Source organism: Pavona decussata, unplaced genomic scaffold, assembly GCF_977016875.1.
Source record: "Pavona decussata unplaced genomic scaffold, jaPavDecu1.1 SCAFFOLD_85, whole genome shotgun sequence".
Taxonomy (NCBI): Eukaryota; Metazoa; Cnidaria; class Anthozoa; order Scleractinia; family Agariciidae; genus Pavona; species Pavona decussata.
The window spans coordinates 957,433-983,047 of NW_028145503.1; the positions used below are offsets into that span (position 1 = coordinate 957,433).

Genomic DNA, 25,615 nt, shown 5'->3' on the forward strand with positions numbered 1-25,615 from the left:
TATTCTTAATTGTGAGACAAACATAAGCTCAAATGTCTGTATATTTTAAAGATTAGAAACAGAGGTTTCCAAAAGGTCAAGAATGACTATTCATAGTCTTTAAGCTAATTCTGCACATAAAACACGTTCCATTGATAAATAGATTTACGCCCAGGGGGGTTGCAACCCTTAGGTGTCCAAGATCGAGGGCCTGTTTCACAGGAAATTCCTCCTCGAATCTGGAGAGATTTTCGGGAAAATGTCTCTGCTAGATCCCCGCATTCCTCGTTATTTCACTCTCTCCAGTCCCTTATGTCTCCTCTCGACCCCCAACTCCACTTTGTTTCACTCTCCTTATTTGTCTCCCTTCGAGCGTGAGAGAGGCCGATGCGGGGATGGAAACCCCCCCATCAATTCAGAATAGACCATTTCCGAGTTGCTTTGAACCTCATTATGAAAGCGAGGCTAAGTGCAAAGTTTTTGTTATGAAAATTAGTTTTCATTCATATACGAATATAACTAGTTTTCATATGAAAAGTTTTGCACTTAGCCTCGCTTTCATAGTGAGCTTCACGGCAACTCGGAAATGGCCTATTGGTTCTTTCTCTGTTCCAAGCCTCTCGCTACCAACGGAATACGAACACCGTGGTCCGTGTCTGTGTTTTCGTCGAGCTCAGCGGATACCAGAGGGGAAGGCTTAGTGGTTGGTAGTGGGGGAGGGGAGGGTTTGTTAAATTTCTTCTTGTCCAACTAGGTTTACAAGACAATCGTTGTAGTGATACTCGGATCCAAGTTATTGAGAAAATATGTGTAGTTTACTCATACAAAACAAACTATACAACGGAAAAACGGTTAATTTACAATATGGCTTACAATAATTGAAACATCGGACAACGCGCGTTTACCACTGTGTACCACAGTGCAAGTTAACTTGACAAGGTTTGCAGGTTTGGACTTGCTCCCATAAAGGAGTGCCAACAGATATTAGTGTGTACGTGTAGTATTTTAGTGGCACAACAGTTCATACGAAAGCGAACCAGCGTCACAGCTTCTTGTGGATCTTTCGTTTGGTCACGCAAGAGCTGGTAGAGCTTTTCACACAAAGCGTGACAGGACAAGCCATGTAAAGGTTCGGCTAGTAGCATGCCATTAGCACAGGAATGGAACTGAAACAAGCTACAACGTCTGGATAATGAGCTTTCTCTTCTTGTCGTGAATAAATCGGTTTGAGGTGAACATGGGGCTTTCATAGAATGAACCCAGGCTGGTAATGTTGATTTGACGAGCCTGTGAAAGAGGGGAAAAAGGAACAAATAAGATCTTTCTTTGGTATAACTTAAGCAAGATAACGGAACAACACTAAAAGATAGTTTAGTTTTTACTGCTCACCAATCAGGGCCCTCGGCCCCGTTGTTCGAAAACAGGTTAACGCTAATCCCAATCAAAAATTTACGGACGTTTTTATTTCGCTCATTAAAAATCAGTTTCTAAGCTAGTGGTAAAGAAAGTAATATATCAAATACGAGGAAGAGTGTTTCATCAGATATCCAAACACTGAGAAGTAGGTTGAAAAAACGAGGCGCAGCCGAGTTTTTTTAAACGACTTCGAGGTGTTTGGATATCTGATGAAACACTTTCGAGTGTTTGATATGGCTTCTCAAAAGAGCAATAATTCTTGGAGAAATTCAAGGCTAAAGTTGGCAACATTTTATGGTAATTAGGATCACATATTTAAACCTCGGTCACGGTAGTGATTTTCTTTGTTTTCTCTTGATGAATTATTAATGAGTTTGAGAAAGTCTAGGTCAAAACTGAGGAACAAAGAATGGTGTTAATTGATTAGTATTAAAGTTCACGTTAACCCAGGATTGGCTTAATCGGGTTTTCAACAACTGGGCCAAATTCGCTATCGAACAACGAGTCGTAACTCTAATTCCGGCTCAAATACGTTCTCAATGTTCACACTGAATGAACTCAGTGAAGAAGTAGGAGAACACTTCTTAGCAATGTTTGAGCCGCATTATTTATTTTATCACCGGATAGAAACAAGAATTTCTTGTGCGCTTTCAAAGTTCATATTTCGCGCAGTAATCGTAGCTTACTTACCCTGTCTGTAAATTCATCTTCTTGGATTTCAATCACATCGGGTTCACTTCGGTCCCGACTGCGGAAGAACGTTATTTGTTCTTTCGACAACTGTTTCAGCACAAACAGCAGCAATTCGTTGTTGTCTCGGCGGTACGCCAAATACTGCGAAAACGCCTGTTGAAAACAAAAACAACAATTAAATCACTGTTCAATTACATCTGTCTAGTACATCTGAAGAGTCGACCCATTTCAATTCCTCCTGGCTTTCTCCTAAAAATCCTGATGTTGCTGCTCGCTTGTTTCACTTGGCTAGTTATATGGTTCATAATACTGGCAACTGTCAGATTGGTCTGAGAGTCCAAATTTTGCGATGCGAACTGTTTCGTGTCAAAAAAACTTTTTCGTTTACACCTAGACCCTAACAAACTTGGAAGAACGTCTGTGAAAGTAACGAGAAAAATTTAGCATGATTTTTTAATGCTTACGTTTTTCATGAGTTACGGTATTTGAACGAAAATGATTCACGTGTTACTGGGCGGTGCTGTTAAAGTGATCATGATTATCCTAACCAGGCGGCTGGTAGTTTGCAATCGTCCAAGTCTTATTTTCATACAACCGTAGCCTCTTCCGCAAGTGCTTTTAGGGGAGTCGTATGACTCTCCTTCTTACAGACGAGGTGGAAATACGACCTTCCCTGAACACGACTGCTTGGGAGGCTAATACAACTAATATTTGCTGCCTCCTTAACAATCTCCTCTCTTCTTTATAAGGGATTTTGAGGATGAGTGCAAATACGAGTTAGCTAGACATGGGAACGAAACCGAAGCGGGGGCTTATGGGAAGGAAAACTCAGCTATCATGCGCTACAATTTCAAACGCGCGACTGCATGGGGACGAGGCAACGCTGTTTGAAGTGATCTGGACGATTTTAAAACTATGAATTACAGATTACATTTGAGAACACAAACTCGACTCCTACAGGGCCTTTTTACCAACCTTTCTCATATTTCTCATGACAGAGAATTTCTGAGTATCGATGAAGCTCTCCAGCATAACTCTGATCGCCATGTTTACATCGTCCTCTGTGACATATTCTCTCAGATGCATCTTGGCGTGTCCCTCAGCCATTCGGATCATAGACTCAATGTGACGGACAGTAATAGGGATCGAGCCAGTAGCCTGTGGTGAATAAAACTCTACTGAGCAAGAAACTCAAGTAATTTGGTTCTGTTTGGCGAAACTAAGCCAAAACCACGACTAAACAACCTTGGTGAGAATATTACCGAAAATGTTTTATAACATAGCGCGCGTGCATCCTAATCTAATTCCTATTGGCATCATCATGGTACATTTCTCAACATCGCACGGCCGTGCGTCCATCCGATGACGTGTGCAAGTCAGATAGGGGAAGCATGCGCGCGCTGTGTTATTTAAAAACTTTTACAGAGAGACAACTCCATAAAAAATGTATATTTATAAGAGCTTAAAACTTAATGAAACGTTAGGATTAAACCTATATGAGAAACCATTTTCGCCTTTTTTTTACAGAGAATTTTGTGATTACAGTAATCTGGAACAAAACCTATTTTCCAGGAATCATTTACTTTATTTTCACTAGGTTATAAAAGAATTGGTTCATGCTTTTAGCTGTGCGTATATCAAGTTATGGATGCACTTGGGAAGTTTGGAGAGCACTCAAGAAGCTAGAGTTGCTCTCAGCTACGCCTCGAGCAACTCTTACGCTTCCCTCGTGCTCTCCAAACTTCCCGCGTACATCAATAACTCGATATACGCACGCTCAGCATGAACCAAATCTTAAATTTTCCTGCTCCGGTAAGAACATTAACGTTAAGAGAATACTTTGCTCTGAACACTCGGTGCCCGGGTTAAACAACACCAATCCAGGGAAACTTCTGTTGTTTGCACTGCCGAGCAACGGGGCATAACATCAACCCATACAACGTAAAGGCGCTAACCACCGAAGACCACTCCATCAAACGTCACATTAGGCCGGCGACACACCTGGCGATTTTATACGCCGATCGCCATAAAATCGCCAAAATCTGGCATGTCAGATATCGGCGATTAAATTCGCCGGCATTCGCCAAGTGTGCCCGTTCCCGCGATTTTCCACCCTTATCACTGCGAATCGCCAGTAAAGTCAACCCGGGAACAAGGTTGAAGTGCCACATCGCCGCGATCGGCGAAAAAAATCGCCAGGTGTGTCCGCATCAATCGGTGGCCAAAATCGCTTGCGATCAAATTCGCCGCGATCGGTGTATAAAGTCGCCCGGTGTGTCGCCGGCTTTAAGGAGGCCTTTTCCATTAAACAAAGAAAACTTTCCCGGGTGAATAGGGACAAGAAACTGGACATCCCAGTAATTTATAACTCTCCGCTGGGACAAGGTGAGAATGAAGTCACATGATCTCGCCTCATTATTCACATCGCTGAAGAAGTTCGAGTGATTCGAATGAAATATCCGAATGTTCAAATATTTTGCTCTGAGTTTTGGAATTCTCTTAACATCAATTGGTGAGAATAGGTTTTAAAACTTGCTTACCATTGATTCTTTTCTCAGTTCAGCAAACATTCTTGCCACCTTATCTTGGTCCATGTTGTGCAGTTTGGGGTGAATTTTCTCACGGGCATATATAATGTACTTCTTCAACATTTCCTGCGGAATAGTGTCCTTACCCAAAACCGCGGAATACTAAAGTGAGAACAAGAAATCAGTGCACAGGAAATAAATGCAAGTACAGTATTTATTCGATTAACTACCCTGAGCACTTATTTAATTTTGGGCCCACGAGAATGGGTGGGCCCTTATTGGTTGCCCAACATTTTCAGCAAGTGAGGACATTTTAGGTGAATAACAAAACAAATGACAACAAGTTTATTTAACTTCAACAAGACAAAACAAAGTGCAAAAGCTAACACAAACAAGTCATAAACAATATAACACTTCATTGTGTCCTATCTAAAACCAATTTTGGAACACAACTGATGCTCTTCTTACTTCACGCTGGGGGAGTACAGAAATGTTTTTTCGTTGGGAGGGGGTGGGGGTGGATGCTTATTCAGGGGTGGGCACTTATCAACTTTTGGGATTTTAGGGTGGGCGCTTTAAGGAAACCGGTATGTGGTTAAGAAATCACAAAGTGGAGTAGATTTGTGACATTTGACGCGACGTTGTACTTTTAAAATCATTTACCATGTAGAATGTCTCTATTGCTGCATCTCAGAATTCCATAGTTACAATTAAAGTTTGCACCACACCTGTTCTGAATCCTCATCTTCATTTTCTTCATTATTGGCAGCATTAGGATGATGCTTAACATGGCTGTTCACTACAAATCTAGCCAGCATTTCGTCCTGTGAAGATTAATTACATCGGTAAAAATCACTTAGGACATGACACGGCCTTTAAAACAAAGGAAGGAAGGAAGGAAGGAAGGAAGGAAGGAGGGAAGGAAGAAAGGAAGGATGGGAGAGAGAGAGGGAGGGAGGCAGGGAGGAAGGGAGGGAGGAAGGCAGGGAGGAAGGAAGGAAGGAAGGAAGGAAGGAAGGAAGGAAGGAAGGAAGGAAGGAAGGAAGGAAGGAAGGAAAGGAGGGAGGCAGGGAGGGAGGCAGGGAGGCAGGGAAGGAGACAGGGAGGGAGGGAGGGAGGGAGGGAGGCAGGGAGGCAGGGAGGGAGGAAGGAAGGAAGGAAGGAAGGAAGGAAGGAAAGAAGGGAAATTTGGTCTTCAGGGTGCAAATGGTTCTACACATGATTCCCCTTGTTTCCACTAAGTTTCCCTCTCTACCAAGTCCCCTTCCTGAAGTCAGAAAGTAGCTAAGTAAGCTACCAAGCTTGATTTTTTCAGGTTTCCTTTTTTGCAACTGCTTGAGTTGCGTATATAACTGCGATAATCATTCACTTTTCATTCTTTCTTCCACAGTTCAAATGTATGAATTTCCACATATTCACTTTCATAACTAAACATTGTGGCCTTAACAGAATTCATATGGAATGCAAACACATTACCTGTACAGGATCCACTGTATCTTTTACCACACAGAGAATATCAAAACGTGACAGGATTGGCTCAGTAAGATCAACCTTTGAGACAAGCAAATAGTTTAGTTATAGGCTGTTTGTAGCATTTCTTTAAGGGGAGTTACACCTAAACGTCATTTTTCCGCCACTTGACATGGCTTTAATGGAAATATCTCGTTCGCGTTTCAAGGAATCCAAAAACCCTTTCATCATAATTATTGTGAATCTGTGTTGTGGGGTATTTTGTAAATTTTTGGGGGATTTTTGGGTATGTTTGGGAGGAGTTGGTTTTCTAGAATGATTGGTAAAATTAAGAGAAATAGGAAATATTGAAGATTTAGTGAAGTTTTAAAATTGGAATTTGTAGTTAATAATTAATAGACAGATACCAAGTTAGTCCATTAGCAACCTCGGGTGCTCTTGCATGGGTATCAACTGTCTGTTAGTGTTCCAAAAATCATTTTCTTTCTTCTATCCCTTCTTAAAACCTCTTCAAACTTCATTCAATTTTAGGTGTAACGCCCCCTTAAAGATATTTCGAGGGTATGTTTAAACTGATGCAATCACATGTGACTGCTTGCCAGTGTGAAAACACTTACGTTTTCAGCAAAAGTCAGTGAAGGGTCATATCGTCCACCAATTGGATTTGCAGCTGCTAAAATACTGCATCGAGCCTGAAAAATATAAGAACAGAAACATTAATGGCAGGCATGACAGCAATGTAATTGTACGATTAAAAGATTACCGACTTTGGAGTCTGGCCTTAATTCATAATTTAAGAAGCATCCATTGTATTAGTTATGTCATTGCTCTAAACATTGATCAGCATCTTCAGGCTTTCCCACTGACCATTCACTCATTGGTGAAACTTTCAACAACGTTTTGAGCAATAAAAATGTTTGTTTGCTGACCCCAGAGCCATTTATAATAACCATAACTTTGCAATCACCTGTAGTGAGGTAACAATGCCAGCTTTGGAAATTGAGATACTCTGCTGTTCCATGGCTTCATGGATGCTTGTCCGATCAGCATCATTCATCTAACAGCAAAGCAGATTAAGAATATTGTCACTCATGAATTAAGTACACTGCAAAGCTTTTGAGGATAATCTTCAACTGATGAGTTAACTGGAAGTACATAGAAATCAATATTTTGGTGGCATGTGTGTAGTCTTGTGTTGTGGCCACCATTACTGAATTTGTCATGGCGGACAGCTTATTGGCATGGCCTCCAACTGGTACTGTGTGAAAAATGTATCTCAATGAGAAATACAGTACATGTACCTGTATCTTTCAGAAAGTTATAAAATATTATCTCAAATCACATTTAAGTATAATTACTATTAAACACAATAATTAGTCAGCAAGCTGAAGGTCTCTACCAGCTGTCATATATTTATAAGTTAAAGACCAGCTGTCAATGCTAAAAGGAACCAGTAAGAGTGAGGAGCACCCAAGTTGTCAAAAATATTGTTTCAGCATCACCGACTTAGTAATCTTTTTCAAAACAGATGTTAGTAAAAAACGTTTGCTTCTAGTTTTTTTCTGCACTTTCGTCATTCTTCCAGGCTCACCTGCAACAGATCTGTCTGTAAGAGTAAATTATCAAACTTAGAATGCCCCTCACTGCAGAGCCAGTAAGATTGTGAGCTTCAACCACAGTCACTGAATTATCCTAACCACAAATGAAGAAGCTTTCTGTTACCTGACCAACACAACTTAAGTAATATATGAAACACGAGGAAGAGTTTTTCCTCCGAATTCCGAACAACACGAGGAAGGTTGGAAAAACGAGGCACAGCTGAGGTTTTTTAACCAACTTTGAGGTGTTTGGAAATGAGAGGAAACACTCTTTCAAGTGTTTGATGTAGCTTCTCAAACTATTGATAATTCTTGGAGAAATTTGAAGCAAAAGTTCACAAAATTTTATGATAATTAAGATCACATTTCTAAACCTCCTTCACAGTAGTGATGTCCTTTGTTTTGGCTTGATGAATTATTAATGAGTTTGACGAAGCTGTTTTAATAGAGCATGTGTATTCAGTTTCAAATGAATCTATCACTGATTACATTACATATACTAGCACTGTCTTGTGACAATGGCAACTCACTTTATCAAACTCGTCAATCAAACAGACTCCTTTGTCAGCCAATACGAGTGCCCCAGCCTCAAGTGTCCATTCTTTAGTGACTGGGTGTCTTTGGACATATGCTGTCAATCCCACCGCAGAGGCACCTTGCCCGGTAGTAAATACTGCCCTTTGTGCTGCTTTTTCAACATATTTCAGAAACTGAGATTTTGCTGTTCCCGGATCACCACATAGCAGGATGTTGATGTCACCACGGAGTTTGTGCTTTCCGCCTGGAAAGATATTTTCAACACAAGTTAATGAACAATAGAATCTTACCAGGCCAATAAACAATAATCATGAGTCAAACAAGAGATTTACCGGTAATTATTACATGTAATTTGCACAGTTAACATAAATCTGCATTGAATTTGCAGAAATTGTTGATAATTTAAACATGTATGGCATAAATTTAATGAAATGTGTCCAATTCACATAAATTTACAAAATTCACACATAATTATCTCAACAAGTCTGCAAAGACAACATAAGTTTGCATAAATTTCAGCAATATTATTTCGAATTTTGCATGATAAGTTTTACACAATTCCCAGATGAAAAAAACCTTGCTGAATTTGCAGTTCTAAGTTTGAAGCATCATTATGCAGGAACCCTGGGGAAGGAGGAGATGGAGCAATAAATATCACCATCACAAAGCTGAACAGCACACAAGTGACACCAGAAAAATATGTCATTATATTCATTAACAAAACATACACCATGTTCTAACCTGGGTCTTTAGCAACTCCACCAAACATTGCAAGTGCTATGGCTCTTTTGATGTCTTCATGGCCATATATAGATGGAGCGATACTGTTGATAAGCTAAAAAATATGTAAAACAGAATGTTAGTAGTGGGTATTGAATTGATTACTGTTACATGAATAACTTCCTTGCCCAACTGGAAAGAGGATTTAGTTTTGGCTTTTGACTAAGAGAGCTAAAAACAGTAGACGTGCACCTTTCAAAAGCTCTGTTTTTACTGGACCCGGATAACCTGCAGCTGCATTGTTGTTCATTCTTTTGTCCTTTCCATCTACCATACAAGACATTGCAAACGATGCAGGGCGCCCCACTAAAAAAGCCTTATTTCCACTCTCATTCCCACTAGACACCTCTCTCTAAGCACCTTTCCTCCTCTCTCCTAGTCCCCTACCTCCTCTCTCTTGGGGGTGAGTTGCATAAAATTTAACATCGGGCGTAAATGCTAACTCCAGCCCTTCATCCCAGTCACATTCAGTATTTATCGTCTGACAATAGCATTTACGCCTGCCGTTAAGTTTTATGCAACTCCTCCCTGGTCCCTATCCTTTTCCCTGCTCATCCCTACCCTGCTCTCTTGGTCCTCATCCAGTTCCCATCCCCTCATCTCCCTCTTCCTAAGCCCCCTCTCCTTGTCGCCACCCTGCTCTCTCCCAGCTTCCTTCGCACCATTTCCCATTTTTCACCCACATCTGTTGGGTCCCACCCCCTCATCCCCCTCTCCCCAAGCCTCCTCTCCATTTGCCACCCTCCTTCCTCCTAGTTTCTATCCCATTGTTTCCCATTTTTGCCACTCATCTCCCACTTTCCATCACCAATACCAAGCTCACCTCTACAAGATCCTGTCCCTCCCTTCCCAGAACTTTCCCATCCTATTCTCTACCTTTTCCACCCCTCCTCTCCAAGTTCCTGCCTCCTAATTCCTGGGCTCCACTCTTTCCTCTCCAGTTTCAAAACCCTTCATCTACCCTTCCCCACCCCTTCTGTCCCAGTTTCCACCACTTGTCGCATGGTTCCTTTCCTCTCCTGTCCCCTCCCACCTTTCCGCTTGTGGTTCCTGCATCCTCTCTTCTGCTCCACATCCTCTTGTTTTCTTATTTGCCACCCTTCCCGCTACTTCCCACCCTTTATCTCCTAATTCCCACCAATTTTCTCCTGATTATCACTCTCTCTCCTCTAATTTCCCACCTTCTTTTTTTCAGTTTCCACACACTTCTCCTCTAGTTCTCACCCTTTTCTCTCCCCCCTCCTTCAGTTCTTGTCCACCTCCAGCTTGTCTTACAACCCCTCAGATAAAGAAACTAAGACCACAGAATCACTCCAAATGAAAAACCTTTTCTCCAATTCTCTCATCTTTTGACAGATCAATGATTGCCTTGATGTCTTCATCCGTTAAGCTTGTGACAGCCATTTTGTCATCTTGTTTGGTGATATAATTGGCTTCAATCACCGTGGCAAATACAGGAAAGCCATTGGAGCGGTTAAGGCTTGTATCATAATTGATTCTGTAAATACCTGTCAGTTCCTGGAGAAGTAAATAAAGAATACATTAGAGAAATCCTGAATTAAATCAGAAAACTGCCTAAAGCTGGGTCAGTTTGTTAAACCAGTTAAAAATTGCATTATAATATATATTTTTTTTGTTTTTTGTCAATAACCATCCCACTAACACCATGCTGAGGTAGTTGTACATTTAAGGCTTTTTTGTCTTCTGTTTTGTTTGCTGTAAGTTCATTCTTTTAAATGTGTCTAAGGGTAAGAGCCAATCAAGTTTCTTTGCTCCTTTGTGTTAAGCTTCAACAATGCTTATCAGCAGTAAGTAGGACTTAGTAATAATAATTAAAAGACTTTGGGATTGCATTCAATGATCTCAATCCCAGGATCTCTCTCCTTCGCCAAGTTTGTGATGATGTCATCTGCCCCATCAAAATCTGCAGGGAATACCAGATATGCATCCCAAAATCCATTCATCCAATGTTGTCCCATACAATCTCAACTCCACACTATATAAGGAGCTTGTTCTTCCCATGACAAATGCAATTACAGTGTAATTCTCTTTGTTACATGATTCCTTATCCAATAAATCACTTACAATTTCGTCTCCTGGTTTGCAGCTGTCCACAAGATCACCAGTAAGAATGACATCCTTGTATCGTGGAAGTCTACCTGCGGCAACTTTACTTGGACTCTCTTGAATTTTGATCTTTTGGAAGTTCTGATAAATTGTCTGTGTGAGGATCAAAATAAAACTTAATGTTTAATAATTTGCTTAATGTGGCTTAATGTTAATACTGATTTTCCAAAAAAGGAAACATTCAAATAGCCACTGAAAACAGCAGAATTGTTAATACTGGTTCTTTTAATTTCATCAACACAAAAAGTGAATGAGCTTTGGGAAATAGACAGTAATTAGTGGATTAAGAAAATAAAGACTATAAAGGGGTTTATGAAGTCCTGCTAGGCTACAACTGGTGGTAAAAAAGTTCTTCTCTTCCACATTTATAAAACCCTTACTTTTTACCCTTTTTAAAAGAACTAACAGTGATCAGCATGAAATTTCTCCCTGTAATATCAATGCCTAGTCAACACCTGCGGTCATGTGAATTAAGGATACGATCATCCAAAGTGAATTTTCTTGATATTTTAATTACTTCTCCCCAATGCTTTTATAAGAAAAGTATGGGACAAGGTAGGAGACTTTGTTCTTTGATATTAAGGTTTTACAACAAGGCCACGGCACAGCTCTGGTTATCGCCTACCTGATCCATGTTAATTTCAAAGGGGCCTCTTGACTGACACTCTGGACATGACCCTGGCTTGACTTCCTGATTGGGTGATTGAAAAAATGGACCCAGGATAAATGAGCACTTTTGACAGTCATATTTCACCATACTGAGCTGTGGAAGGATTCCTGTGCTACTTGTCACTACACCACACGTGCGAATCAACTGGTTCACATGCAATTGTCTGCAAAACAAAAAAACCTTGAGTGCAAATCTTTTTTGCTTTCTTAAATATGCGCCGCAAAGTGCCATTGTTTCATTCACCACATACCCTGGGGGTTGGGAGGGGTACTTCCTTATCATAGGCTATATAGGTAAACACTTCCAGACTCTTTAAGGATTTTGAGCATTTCATCAAACACAAAAGGCGTGGCAAGGGTGATATAAGTGTAAAAAAGACAAACGTTCTGTGGGATGGCTTGACTTCTGATTCTTTTCACAACATAAAAACATTGAAAAAAATTGCGAGTCATGGTGTATGAACCATTGCATCACTGCGTAATCACAATGCAACATGGAAAGGATTTGTGTGAAAAATGCTGGGAGGATACCTGTAGCATCTAGATGCTGCTTATTGGCTTATTTCACTGTATGCAACAACACTGATAAAATAGGATACAAAGGAATCTATATATAAAGGGTTCTTTACTTGAAATGTCTCGTTTTTTAACATTTCTGACACTTCTTGACATTTATTACAATATCAATCCTACCACTTATACAACTACAAATGTCACACATCACTAACAAACTTTTCATTCACCTTTATTGCAAAGGAATTTATTGCCATACCTTAACGACCTCAGTTCCTCCATAAGTGGTAATTCGGCAATTCGCACATGAATATCACTGGTAATGCGGTCGTAGTTAGGGAACATGGCGAGTACTACTTCTTTTGCTCCCTAAAGAAGAAAAACTTTAATGTCAAGCACACATTGTGAAGCAACCAAGTTCAAGTTTTCTTTATTTCCACATAATAATTTACAGCAAAGAACAGGGATAAGAAAGATGTGGAGGTAGGCATGCATTTAAATATCTTCAACCCACCCCTAAAGGTATCACTCAGAAGTTTGGCTGTTATGTACATTTCTTGTCTTGAAATACTCACCTAATGTTTCAGACAACAATGTCTAATAAAATAAAGATTTTGTAGACCATACTGTGTTGTTTTAAAAAAAAAATATCTACACTGTATACCCCTCCCCCAAGAAAACAAGAAAAACTATGGGGGGCCTATACAGTGCAGCTCAGAAATAAGCGAACATCGCATACGCATACCATATGCAAGTAATACGCGTATGCGTATGCTGCTATACGTGTATGCGCATGTTGTCATACGCGTATGTCCTACCCTTGTTATTCATTGCCATACCTTTACTTTCTCACACACCGCTGGGAGCCATGTCAAGCCGACCACCGCAAGCCTGACCTTTATTCACACAATAACAATAACAGCTTCACAAAATATACAAGTATACATGTATGGAAGGTCAAAGCATGAACTCGCTAAAAATCAAACAAAATCTTAACTCGTTTAGAAGTGAATTGAACAACTGAAAAACTCTAGGGTGGGTGGGTGGGTGGGAAGGTCAAGCAATGGCGGTCAACAAAAAAACAACTGCCCGCCTTACATGTCACATGACCTAAACCCATCCCCAGGCCCCCAGTGGTGTGTGAGAAAAACATTTTCCACTTTTTTCGTTTCACTCAGCCAGTGGAAAATCCCCCTTATGTGGCATTGTCTTGCACAACAAAAGAAACGGTAAAGTAAAAGTAACAGCCCGCAGCACAAAATTCGAATAATGACGATCGACAGGACTATAATAGAAAGCGTTTTATAGAACCTCGCTTTGACAAACTCGAATACAAGGTGTCGTATTTCAAAGCTTGTTCGCTTCAGAAACTCAACGATGAAAAACCTCATTACCGACATGCTCTTTTTTTGTCAATTTGATTCTTTGAGAAAAGAAAAAATAGTTTCTCAAATTAATATTACTTGCTGGACGAGCGTTAACAACAAACTTCGCGTTTGCTTTGTCGCTACTGGCAGAACAAGCTCGAAAGTCAAGAACGGCGGCTGTCGTATTTCGAAACTTATCGCTTTACAAGCAATGATTCGACAACCAGTCAATTAATTTTTCTTTTACTTAAATGTATTCGGTAAGAAAATAATTTTTAGCTCGCTCGTCTACATTACCTGTGGAAACAGCGCTAAACAGTCTAAACAAGCATGATCATAAATATCATGTATCTTTCGTTGATGTTTACATTTCGTGAGCGGTGGACGGTGCGGCAGGATGAATTTGCATTATATTATCTAAAAAGGATATCTCCTGTTCTCTTCGGCAGAATTAGCTGATTTAAACGGTAAAATGTTCTCCATTCATAGACAAGATTTTCCTTCAAAGTTTCTGTGATGCGCCGATCATATTTATTTGATTCTTCTGCAAGGAAAAGTTTTGGTTTTTCAGCACGCTTCGGCGCGAGTCCATTGTGAAATGTTATTGTCTTTGTAGCGTCACGGCAAGGACTGAAAAAACGATATCTTCGTTTCTCTTTGGCAGAATTCGCTGATTCAAACGGTAAAGTGCTCTTTCTTCAAAGCCAAGAGTTTTTTTCTTCAAAGTTTCTATGATGCGCCAATCACAAATTTGTAAACATTACGCGCCAAACATTATGCTTTTTTTTTTTGGCAAGTGAACGTTTATAAGAAATATGCCGCCGCGAGCGTAAGCTGAATTGCAGCTCAAGAAATGGAGTGCTTTAGAAAAGACAATTAAAATATCAAGTGGTTCCCTCTCAACACGAGGCTTATCATTTTGGCAACATTTTTTAGTTGATGAGGAATTTGGGCAAAAATTGATACTCATACCCTTGATATAAATTACGCTCGATCGACAGTGGTCAACAACAAACAGCCGGAATACGCACAAGACGATCGACAAACGTGCAGCTTGACCACCATTTTTTCAGTGTTTTTTGAAATGCTCATTGAAATCAACAATGACCTTTCCACATTGGAAGAAACAATAGGCTAGCTCATACATACTAATGAGACATACGCGTATAAGTATATACACGTATGCGTATAGGTCAATACGCGTATGCGTATAGCGTATATACGCATACGCGTTGTAGTAATATGATAGTGCATGATTATGCAATACATGATACGTATCACATGATTACTGTAAGCAGAAAGCACATGGTATAATACAGTGAGTTAAACGGATGTCTGTGTCTTCACTCGTGTCTTCAATTATATAAAGAACCCTTCGGTTACTACATTGGCGACGAGGATCCCACAAAGAAGAAAGGAGTAGAAGAACATCAGCCAATGGCTCCACCAGAAGAAACCGATAATCCTGGTCCGAGCACAAATCCGCAACAAAACATCACAGTCGTGAATCGTCAATTAAACATCCGTCCGTTCACCATCTCAAATGATGCTAACGACACAGCCGTGCGATGGGCGAAATGGAAAAAGGATATAGAGAGACAATTCAGGTTCTTCGGATTAACAGATCCAGAAGTTAAGAAAGATGGCTTAATTATCTATGGTGGATCGCAGATTGCCGATTTAGAAGATTCCCTCCCGGATCTACCCGCACAACACGAGGGCGAAGATGTCTACTCGCGTTTTATTCGGAAACTAGACAAGAATTTCCTACCAAGAAAAAACAAGGACTATGCACGATTCCAGTTTGGAAACCTTTCTCAGCAGATCGATGAGAGCATGGCGAAATATTACGCTAGACTACGAGAGATAGCAAAGAAATGCGAATTCACCGACGAAGATGATGCAATCCGAGACCATCTTATCAAGACGATGACAAACAGCCGCTTACGAGTAAAAACAATTCGCAATAACTGGACGTTGTCCCAGATCTTGGATGAAGCAGCCATAGAAGAAGAGTCCACTACTCAAGCAAACGAAATCGACCAGAAACTCCAGGACACAACGGAATCACACAAAGTTAAACAAGTCAAAAGTTACAAGCGTGACAACAATGGTATGTGTCCCCGCTGTGGTTCAAAACATGGAAAAGGAAATTGCCCAGCATACGGAGCTAAATGCTACAAATGTGGTAAACGTAACCACTACACCAAAATGTGCCGTAACACGGATCAAAGATACCGCTCAGATGATAAACAAGGTGGCAGATCGGGTCGCCGAAATGACAAGAAAGAAGATTTTCAGCACGCGCCGCGACAGCCAAGACCGCCGACAGATCATCAACACCGCCGAAGACGAGTTCGACACGTTGCACAAGATGCACAAGATGCACGCGACATTTCAGAAAGCGAAGACTCTTTCGATGAGGACATCGCCAGACTCGTACAGCACATGCACGTACACCGTACAGCACAGGACACCATCGAGAAAAACAAATGCGAGATTTGGATCAATGGAACCAAAATAGAAGTTGAACCGGATACAGGCGCCGATGCAAACGTCATGGACGAACACCAGTTCAATGAATTGCTACGAGTAACGCCGGAGGTTCAATTACGCAACACGAAGATCAAGCTGAAAACACTCACCGAAGATCTACCAGTTATTGGAGAATGCGACGTCACCTTAGAAAACAAAACGCGAAAAACACAAGCGACAATCGCCGTTATTCAAGGAACAATCGATTCCCTACCGTTACTCGGAAGACAAACACTGGAAGAGCTGGGAATGATCCAATTTGACGCGACAGGAGGACTGAAAGAACCAAATCGAGAAGAATTACAGAAGATCCACAAGATCCAAACCGGAAATGAAGATCTTAACAAGATTCTCTTTCAGCACGAAGAGAGATTTAGAGGCACTGGCAAAGCAAGAAGAGATGGACAAGACATCGAAATCCATTTACCACTTAAAGAAGATGCGAAACCGATCGCACAAAAGCCCCGCCGAGTACCATACCACCTAACTATCGTTACAAGCGACTCGCGTTTGGAGGTGTCAACAGCCAAGATTTATTTGATGCTGAAATGAGCAAGATTATCTCGGGAATACCAAGAGTCCTTAACAACCGAGACGATATCATGATTGGCGGAACCAACTGGGATGACCACAATGCCAACTTAGCAGCTTTACTTCAACGACTGAAGCTCCACAACCTTACCCTACGTAAGGAGAAGTGTGAATTTGGAAAATCAACCATCGACTTTCATGGGCACCTGTTCACTGCCGAAGGATTGAAGCCCAGTCCCAGTAAAGTCAAAGCTGTCAGCGAATGCAACCCACCAAAATCTAAAGAAGAGCTTGTGTCATTCTTGCAAATGATGGCCTATCTATCACGTTACATCAGCAACTTTTCCAGCCGCTGCGAACCGTTGAGAAGACTCACAAAGAAGGAACACAGCTTTGAATGGACCGAAGCTCAGCAAACTGCTTTCGAAGATCTGAAGACTGCAATTACTTCAGCACCAGTTCTCATCCCATACAAGCCAGGTCGAGAAACCATGGTCATATGCGATGGCAGCCCAACTGGCCTTGGAGGTGGCTTGTTCCAAAAGACCGAACATGGTTACCAACCAGTCCACTTTGTTAGCAGATCATTAACAGACACCGAGAAACGGTACTCTCAAATAGAACGAGAAGCACTGGCTGCAGAGTTTACCACCACCAGGCTACACATGTATCTACTTGGAGCACAGCACTTTCAGTTAGCAACTGACCACAAACCGCTCCTCCCACTCTTCAATAATCCAACTGCAAAGCTACCACCAAGAATAGAGCGAATAGTGATGAAGATGCAGAACCTAGACTTCACTGCAGTACATATACCGGGGAAATCCAACATGACTGACTACCTTTCCCGACACCCATTACCAGAGGTCCAGCAAACAAAACATGAAGGCTACATCAAAGCAGTCATTGACGCAGACCACGCGATAGTCATGGACACTATCCGATCAGCAAGTAAAGAAGACAAAGTGCTGCAGAAGTTGAAGATAGCACTTGAAACAGGGAAATGGAATAGAAACGATCCAGACCTGATACCATACTACGACGTAAGAGCAGACATTTACGAATCCGAAGGAGTCCTGCTGAGGCTCAACAGGATTATCCCACCAGAATCACTGCGAGACAAGATTGTCAGCATTGCTCACAAACAGGGACACTTAGGCATTTCAAAAACAAAAGAACTTCTCAGACGGAAGTATTGGTTTCCCAGCATGAACAAACGCATCGACGATATTGTTAGCACATGCTTCAGCTGCCAAGTGACCACCAACACTCAGCACACTGAACCCGCCAAGATGACGGAACTGCCAGAACGACCGTGGAACACCGTCGAGGCAGACTTCTGTGGCCCATTTCCTAATGGCGAATATGTACTCGTTGTAACCGACCAGTACTCAAGATACCCAGAAGTAGAGTTCATCAGCTCAACATCTATCAAACCAGTCCGAAGAAAACTGAAGAAGATGTTCGCCACACATGGGGTACCACAGACAGTGCAAACCGATAATGGACCGCCATTTAACTCAAAAGAGTTCCAGACACTTGCAACAGAAATGGGATTCAGTCACAAGAAGATCACACCCAAACATCCGAAAGCTCAAGGCCAAGTCGAAGGTTTTAACAAGCTCGTAAACAAGATAGCGACAATCGCAAAACAGGAAGGGATAGATGTACGCGAAGCAACCTACGACATGCTCCAAACATACAGGGATACACCACACCCAGCAACCAGGAAGACACCCTATGAGCTAATGATGAACAGAGAGATCCGGACGAAACTTGAACACTTCCCATCATCCATACCAACACAGGATCAAGAAGTCAGAGTCAACGACCGAAACTACAAAGAACGAATCAAGCAATACCACGACAAGCGATACCGAGCGACGGAACTGCACCTAGACATCGGGCAAGCAGTCATCGTAAAGCGAGACAAGAAACGAAAAGCTGAGACGCCGTACGAACCGCACATATATGTCGTGACCCAGGTGAAGGGATCAACCATCATCGCCAAGAGGTTAACTGATGGCAAAAGTATCTGCCGAGACAAATCAAAATTCAGACGTCTCAAAAGCAATACCAGCAACACCGATTCCAACGAAAGGGGAACAGGAACGCAACCTCAAACACAGATACCACCTGCATATCTCCCACAACCACCAGCAATAGCAGCACAGAGGGTGGATGCAGCTGGCAACGATGCAGAACATAACCAGGCCGCACCGGAACCACTCAGGCGATCCAACAGAAGGCCTAGATCAGTCTTCGAAGGACACTTAAGAGATTTCGAACAATGACAATTAGAATTTGAGAAACACGTGAGAGAATAGCTAGGAATTAGGACACCGATCGGACATTGGACATAAACTGTTACTGTTATGTAATCGCACGAATCATTTATGATTATATTTTAGTAATAAGAGATCTTGGTCGATTATTTTTTACATTCACGATTTGTACAGGAATGTACTGAAAAGGGAGGAATGTAGTAATATGATAGTGCATGATTATGCAATACATGATACGTATCACATGATTACTGTAAGCAGAAAGCACATGGTATAATACAGTGAGTTAAACGGATGTCTGTGTCTTCACTCGTGTCTTCAATTATATAAAGAACCCTTCGGTTACTACACGCGTATTATACACGTTTTACGCGCACATTTTCGTTCGCTTATTTCTGAGCTGCACCGTAGTGTAAGCAGGGGAGGGGAGGGGGGTGAGCTTACAAACAGGATTTTACGAGATGTTATTTCCAACATTTGCTACCCCTGCTAACTTCTGGCTACAGGTGTACTTTTTCTGCTTCCCATACTCTCCCCCACCCATAATTAAAAAAAAAAAACTAGCCACTACCTCGTCAAAGATCTGCAGGACTTCCGACGGAGCTTCAGGAAGAAAATATGCTAACACCTGCTGCTCATTTGCCAGGATGTTATAATCAACAATGAGACTTTGTTTGTTTGCTGTGTAAAGAAAGAAAAACCAACAAGGTCAACACTAAATAATTGATTGTATCATTCTCATGGAAGCGACGTGGCTCAAGGTTTTAGGCCCTATTAATATGGAGAAAAGTTGTCCCAGTTAGAAGAGTCGCTCGCCTACCCAAGCTTCTCTGGGCGAGCCAACTTTTCCTACATTTCCTTACAAAACTTGGCAAACTGTTTACTTGACAAACAAAAAGTTGGCTTGGCTGGAAGAGTGACCCGCCTTGCCGCGTCACCCTTTTTTCGATGAGTAGGGTCAGCCTCCTAGCCGGGTTTAACTTTTTTCCATATAAACACTTTGGCTTGCCCAGCCGGGTCAACTCCGTCAAGGTGAGACAATCAAAACATACACGACCGCTGTTGGCTTGGGCAAAGGTGTCAACTTTTTTCTCATATAAATGCTTGCTGAAGTTGACTCAACTGGGAGGGTGACCCTCTTTCCGGTGACAACTTTTATCCATATAAATGGGGCCTAAGTCTGCGGATAAAATCCTGAAGGTCAACCGACTACAAAGTAGGGCTACTTGAACTGTGCTTTGCCATCATGCTGTTTATTATAGCGATCAGCATTCAGTTTCTCCTCACAACATCACAAGTAAGTTAAACAGTGTAGGTAATGAGAATGATGGAAATAATCACAAAGATAAGATGTTTTGATTTTAAACAAATTCTCTCAACTTGTACTGTAAGGAATGTGGGGAAAATGTTAAGAAGAATCTGCATGTCTTATAAGGTTATAATGCTGTAAAAAGGGGGTCTGTTTATGCCATTTAAAGATGAAACCCTGAAGTGACCCTTCAAAAGGAAAACAAAAGGTGATAAGCAGTACTTGATTCCTGTGGTGCTATTTATTATCATGCTGCTCTAACTGCAATGTCCATGAAAGAAATCCTAAATCACCAAAGACATGTTTCTCTTGTTAAAGAGCAACCTCAACAGATTGGAGTTACCCCTTTAAAACTTGACACAAACCTTCACACATTTGCTGTATCTTTTCCCTATAAACACTGTGTCCCTGATCATCCACAAATGAACGCAGAAACTGCTTAAATCTGTTCTTGATCTCCAGTCGAGGAGCCTGCATGGAGACCCACTCACGCACGGAATGTCCTTTCATATCCTCAAGGTTTTCTATACTTTCGATGAGCTACAAGAACAAGAATTGATTTAATCAAGAGACAAGGTACAGCTGTAAAGTAACTGTCAGACCACATGATTGTGGCTTCTGCAGTAGATGTTTAACTCTCTATATAGTGTAGCATCAGACAATTTCAAGACAGTGTTGCTACAGTGGATCATGTGTACCGTGCGAGTAGAGATAAGAAGATCAAAGGGATCTCTGCTTGCAGGGTATTAGTTGAGATGCGACTTCACGGATCACAGGGCTACCCAGAGCGGTATGTTGCCAGCATCCATTTATACAACTGGGTGAAGAGAGACAATATGGAGAGTCTCTTGTCTAAGTTAAGGAAACAACATGAACATGCAGAAACCAACCTAGCTTGAACCTTCAATGGTCATGGCTTCATATCAAAAGTCACTCATATACAATTCTAAATAATTATAATTTTGAACTTGTTCATTTAAGACTATTGCTTACTTATATTCCTTTTTTTTTTTCAGATACTTAACGAGAATTCAGAATTAAAGTGTATTAAGTTGTAATCTAAGTTTTAGTCAGTCTCCTGTACATACCTCATCTTCATCTTGTACATCTCCATCTGCGGCTCTTTGTGCAAGCCGACGACGACGTCTCGGCTGCTCCTCATCCTCCTCATCTGTTTCATCTTAAAAAAAACCCACAAATTTACAGCAGGTGTCAATTCCCAGATTTAACTCTGTATCACAACGACCATCATCCACCATTATCACAATCTCCGTAGACACACAACGCAAGTGCTTCCCTAGTCTGCACTCAGACCATGCAGTTTCATTTGACCCGTCATTATTGCCCACTTGAATAATTTCAATCTGTATTTGATTTCCCTAGCAAAACTTGGTCTTTTTTGAATTTCTTTGTGTGGCAAAATAATAATAATAATAATAATAATAATAATAATAATAATAATAATAATAATAATAATAATAGTAATAATAATAATAATAATAATAATAATAATAATAATAATAATAATAAAACAATATCCAAGCTTCCATTGCTATTATTATTGTTGCGAACTTGTATGAAGAATAAATTGAATTGAATAATTGACCGAATCCAGTGTTTTTCTTGCGGATTTGATGACACCATGTAGTATAACATCACATCACATTACAGCATAATAATTATTGTCTAGAAACAAACTACTTTTTGAACCGCAGAAAAAATTCTCATACCATAAAGCAATCCCCTATGAAGCCGCCCCCTTGTTGCAGCCTCTTCTCTGTCTCTCTTCCTCATCAGCCGCTCAGCTTCCCGTCGAGCATCTGGGTCCATTTCATCAAATTCCTCGTCATCTAACACTGCTGCATCATATACATCAAGTGCGGCAATTGGGCGATAATCCCTTTCAAGTGTCAAAAGTAATATTGTGATTTAGCCAAGTTTTTTTCCAACCCTTTCACAATGAGACAGTTCAGCCAGAAATTTAAAACTGGATATCCAAGAAGCATGTTTCCAAAAGGTCACAATCCACAGGACACCTGGATGTACCCTTCGGACTAAAATTTTGAATCCAGAATAAATGCCCCCTTCTTAGTATCGATACATATGAGATCGGTATTTTAAAAGGATTTGACTAAGTATAAATACACATCATTCTTAAATGTACAATAAATGAAAGTTTTTGCCTAGAGGGGAATATGTTATGAAAAATCAAAAACAAAAAAATAGCAATTTTATCTGTAGAAAAAAAAAATAGAGAAATGCCTCATGTTGGGGTTATCTCAGCTGCAAGTATATTTACCCCAAAATACACAACAAGGAGGTTGCCAGTCATCATATAGAAAATAAATTCCCTGAATTTTCACAGCCTACAAACCATTTCCGTGACAAATGCCTCGGAAAATAGGCCCGTAATAACAGGGCTCAAAGTTTATTTTTGACTTTGGGAGCACCTGTGCTACCAGGTGTAAAGTTCTAGGCGCACTGCCGAAATTTTAGGCGCGCAGCTAAAAATTTTAGGAGCACAACTTAAAATAGCACCAAAAAGAAAAATCAGAATCAGTGATCATTAATAATGGTGTCATGACGACACCCAAACGTTATTCCTTTCTTTTGCTTATTTTCGCTTGCCGATCGTTTACCAGCATGGTGATGTTTTATTTCAATCGTGTGTTTGTTTCTTTCAGTCTCTTCCTGTACGTTTGCGATAGCAATAATACTGTTTCATTTTTTAGAATATTACATGTTATGGTACGTTAAACAATATAATAAGACAAAACGAAGGTAAGGAATAACGTCATTGAATCCTTTCGATCAAACGAAATGCTTCAAGTCCCACGGATCACCTACTGAAATTAATTTATCCGGCCACTTTCTGTAGGAAAGGTTAGGTCGCCTTGATCTCTGCCCACTGTTTAACCACTTCACAACTGCTGTAGTTGGGTCAAATGTGCTGGAAGGCAGCAGCCGGCTGTTTGAGAATAAATTGTCTTTTTGTAAATGAGCGTTTCGAAAAAGAGAATAAATTACATTGTTGACTGCGCATTGACTTAACTGAAATAAAATTCATTGTTTCACAGGAAATACGTAACACTTGTGCTTGCCTTGAAGGAAAAAAGTCTCTTAACCCAGATTTTTTAGACATTCTTGACTCTTGATATCGGCAAAGCGAACTAAATTGCCCGAGAAGCACGTGTTTCAGAAGGTTGCCTTCACTCGTACATGTACGTGTCAGCGGTGCGGTCACAAAACCGAGAAGAGTCTGGGGTGGGTTGAAACACGGACAAGAAATGGACTTGGGAAAACAACAAATAAAACACACACTGATGCAAGAAAAACGGTGCAACTTTATCATATGGAAACTAATTGCGTTACATCCACATTTGAATTTATTATTTCAAGCTTCTGTTTCGTGTTTAATCAGGCAGAGTACACAATAATTGTCAGGTGAGGAATCAAAGTGGTCCCAATTCAGGCGCACTGAACTTGTGCGTTTTTAGGCGCGTGAGTGCGATCACATATGATTTTTCAGGCGCAAAATAAAAAATCTAGTCGCATATGCGACCAGCTGGTCGCTAACATTGAGCCCTGAATAAAACTACAGATATCAAAACCTTTGTAAAAATACTTATCGGAATGACAATACCTTTGCAAAACAAGGAAACTTTTTGCAAACCTAAGTCGCTAGCCAAAAATACAATTCTCTGACTTCTCACTGAATTAATGGCAGAAATTAGAATTTCCCTGACTTGATACAAAATTTTCCCTAACCTCAGAACAAAATGTTGTTCCCTGAGCTTAAAGATGCTGTTTAGCTTATTCCGCAGCTCAGTCTCTAAAACAACATTCTTTTATTTTCCAATACAACCTGCCCCTTGTACTTGAGGATTATTGTTTGGGAGGTAAGCAGGCATATCATAAAATGCATCTCGGTCAACATATGCAAAACCCCAACAGTGATCAGAATCAAAATTTGCAAACCTTGTAATGTCAGTACTTACTCAACTCCTGAGGTCATGGAAGTTAATGATATGATCACTTAAGGTGAATTTTCTTGATATTTCAAAAACCTCTCTCCAATACTTATATAAGAAAAGTATGGGGACAAGATAGGAGAATTTGTTCTTTGATGACTTACTGTTCCATCCTGTCACCAAACAACTCCTCTCCTTCTTCTTCCTCAACAGCATTTTCGTTTCCAAGAACTGCATCAGTTTCATCCTCAAAAGGTGGAAGATCTCTTCCTGGACTGGAAGTGAGTCCATCCGTCCGCTGAGGACTGCTAGGCACGCCAAGACTACTCGAAGATTCCTAAACCAGGGAAATTATATGGCTCAAAATAAAATATATTAAAATGGCAATTTCACGTACCGGAGTTTAAACTTGGACAGGTAAAGCAGATTTTGCGACCTGATTATTACTAGTTGAATTCTTGGTAGGGTTATTCGTTTTAACTGTAATTCCACCTAACGATCGATTCTGAAAGTTGTACAAGACAAGTTCGATTCACGCTATGTGTACATTGTACGTAGTGCAGACTGCTTTAACAGCGCGATAAAATCACCGCGAAGGTAGATTCTGATCTCACACATTTCTCAAACAGCTATAATTTACAGAACACTAAGCTAATCTCGGTTAAAAAGGCCAGCACATGAAATTTAGCTTCGTATAAGCTTAGATTATGCACTCGATCGATCGATCGAATTAATATTTTTCTGAAAGACAAGAAGGCATGCATTTTGCACCTACGAAATCGATCAATAGGCAAAAAATTGGAATGCTACACAGAAAACGCTGATAATGTGATCATTTACTTGTTGACATGTAGGTAATGCTTTTTTTTTTCACAAATATAGGGGCAAATTCTACGAAAATACACCGCACAACTTACCGCCATGCTTTCTTCGTCGGTTGATCTGTTCACGTGACACGATTTTCCCGCGTTTTTCCTATGATTTTCAAAACGAGGCTCTATCGATCAGCTGACATATACCCAGGGGTACTCTCAGGGGTTAGTCTCGAAAAACTCTCGAAGCTAAGAGTTCTTGGGCTCGATACAAAGAGAGTCGGAAATGGACTATAATCGAAACCTAATTGCGTTCAACGTAGAACGGACGCAGGTCGAATAAATGGATCTTGGGACGCGTATCTGGCATCGCCCGCAGATTTTACAGGGGCGGATGACATCATCACAACTTGACAAAGGAGAGAGAGCCTGGTGACATCGAACGCACTCCCTGATCTTTGATTATTACTAGTCATATGATTATAATAACAACAC

General features: G+C 40.7%; 1 protein-coding gene across 2 annotated transcripts; it reads right to left on the bottom strand.

Annotated features, from left to right (window-relative positions):
- Positions 1-772: 772 nt before the first annotated feature.
- Positions 773-25,354, bottom strand: LOC146475162 (DNA replication licensing factor mcm2-like). 2 transcript variants are annotated; one of them, XM_085116154.1, is made up of 20 exons: positions 25,226-25,354; positions 24,473-24,645; positions 22,068-22,237; positions 21,426-21,517; positions 20,703-20,877; positions 19,600-19,709; positions 12,570-12,679; positions 11,754-11,961; positions 11,087-11,221; positions 10,328-10,519; positions 8,963-9,056; positions 8,215-8,465; positions 7,054-7,143; positions 6,704-6,778; positions 6,093-6,167; positions 5,345-5,440; positions 4,629-4,778; positions 3,064-3,246; positions 2,086-2,241; positions 773-1,266 (listed from the first exon to the last, which is right to left on the bottom strand). In XM_085116154.1, the coding sequence occupies exons 1-20, from the start codon at positions 25,229-25,231 to the stop codon at positions 1,156-1,158; spliced, it is 2,652 nt and encodes an 883-aa protein (XP_084972280.1). In that variant the 5' UTR covers positions 25,232-25,354; the 3' UTR covers positions 773-1,155. The 2 variants fall into 2 exon arrangements, with proteins under 2 accessions (XP_084972280.1, XP_084972279.1); XM_085116153.1 differs by having other exon boundaries at positions 12,570-12,675; positions 19,590-19,709.
- Positions 25,355-25,615: the final 261 nt, after the last annotated feature.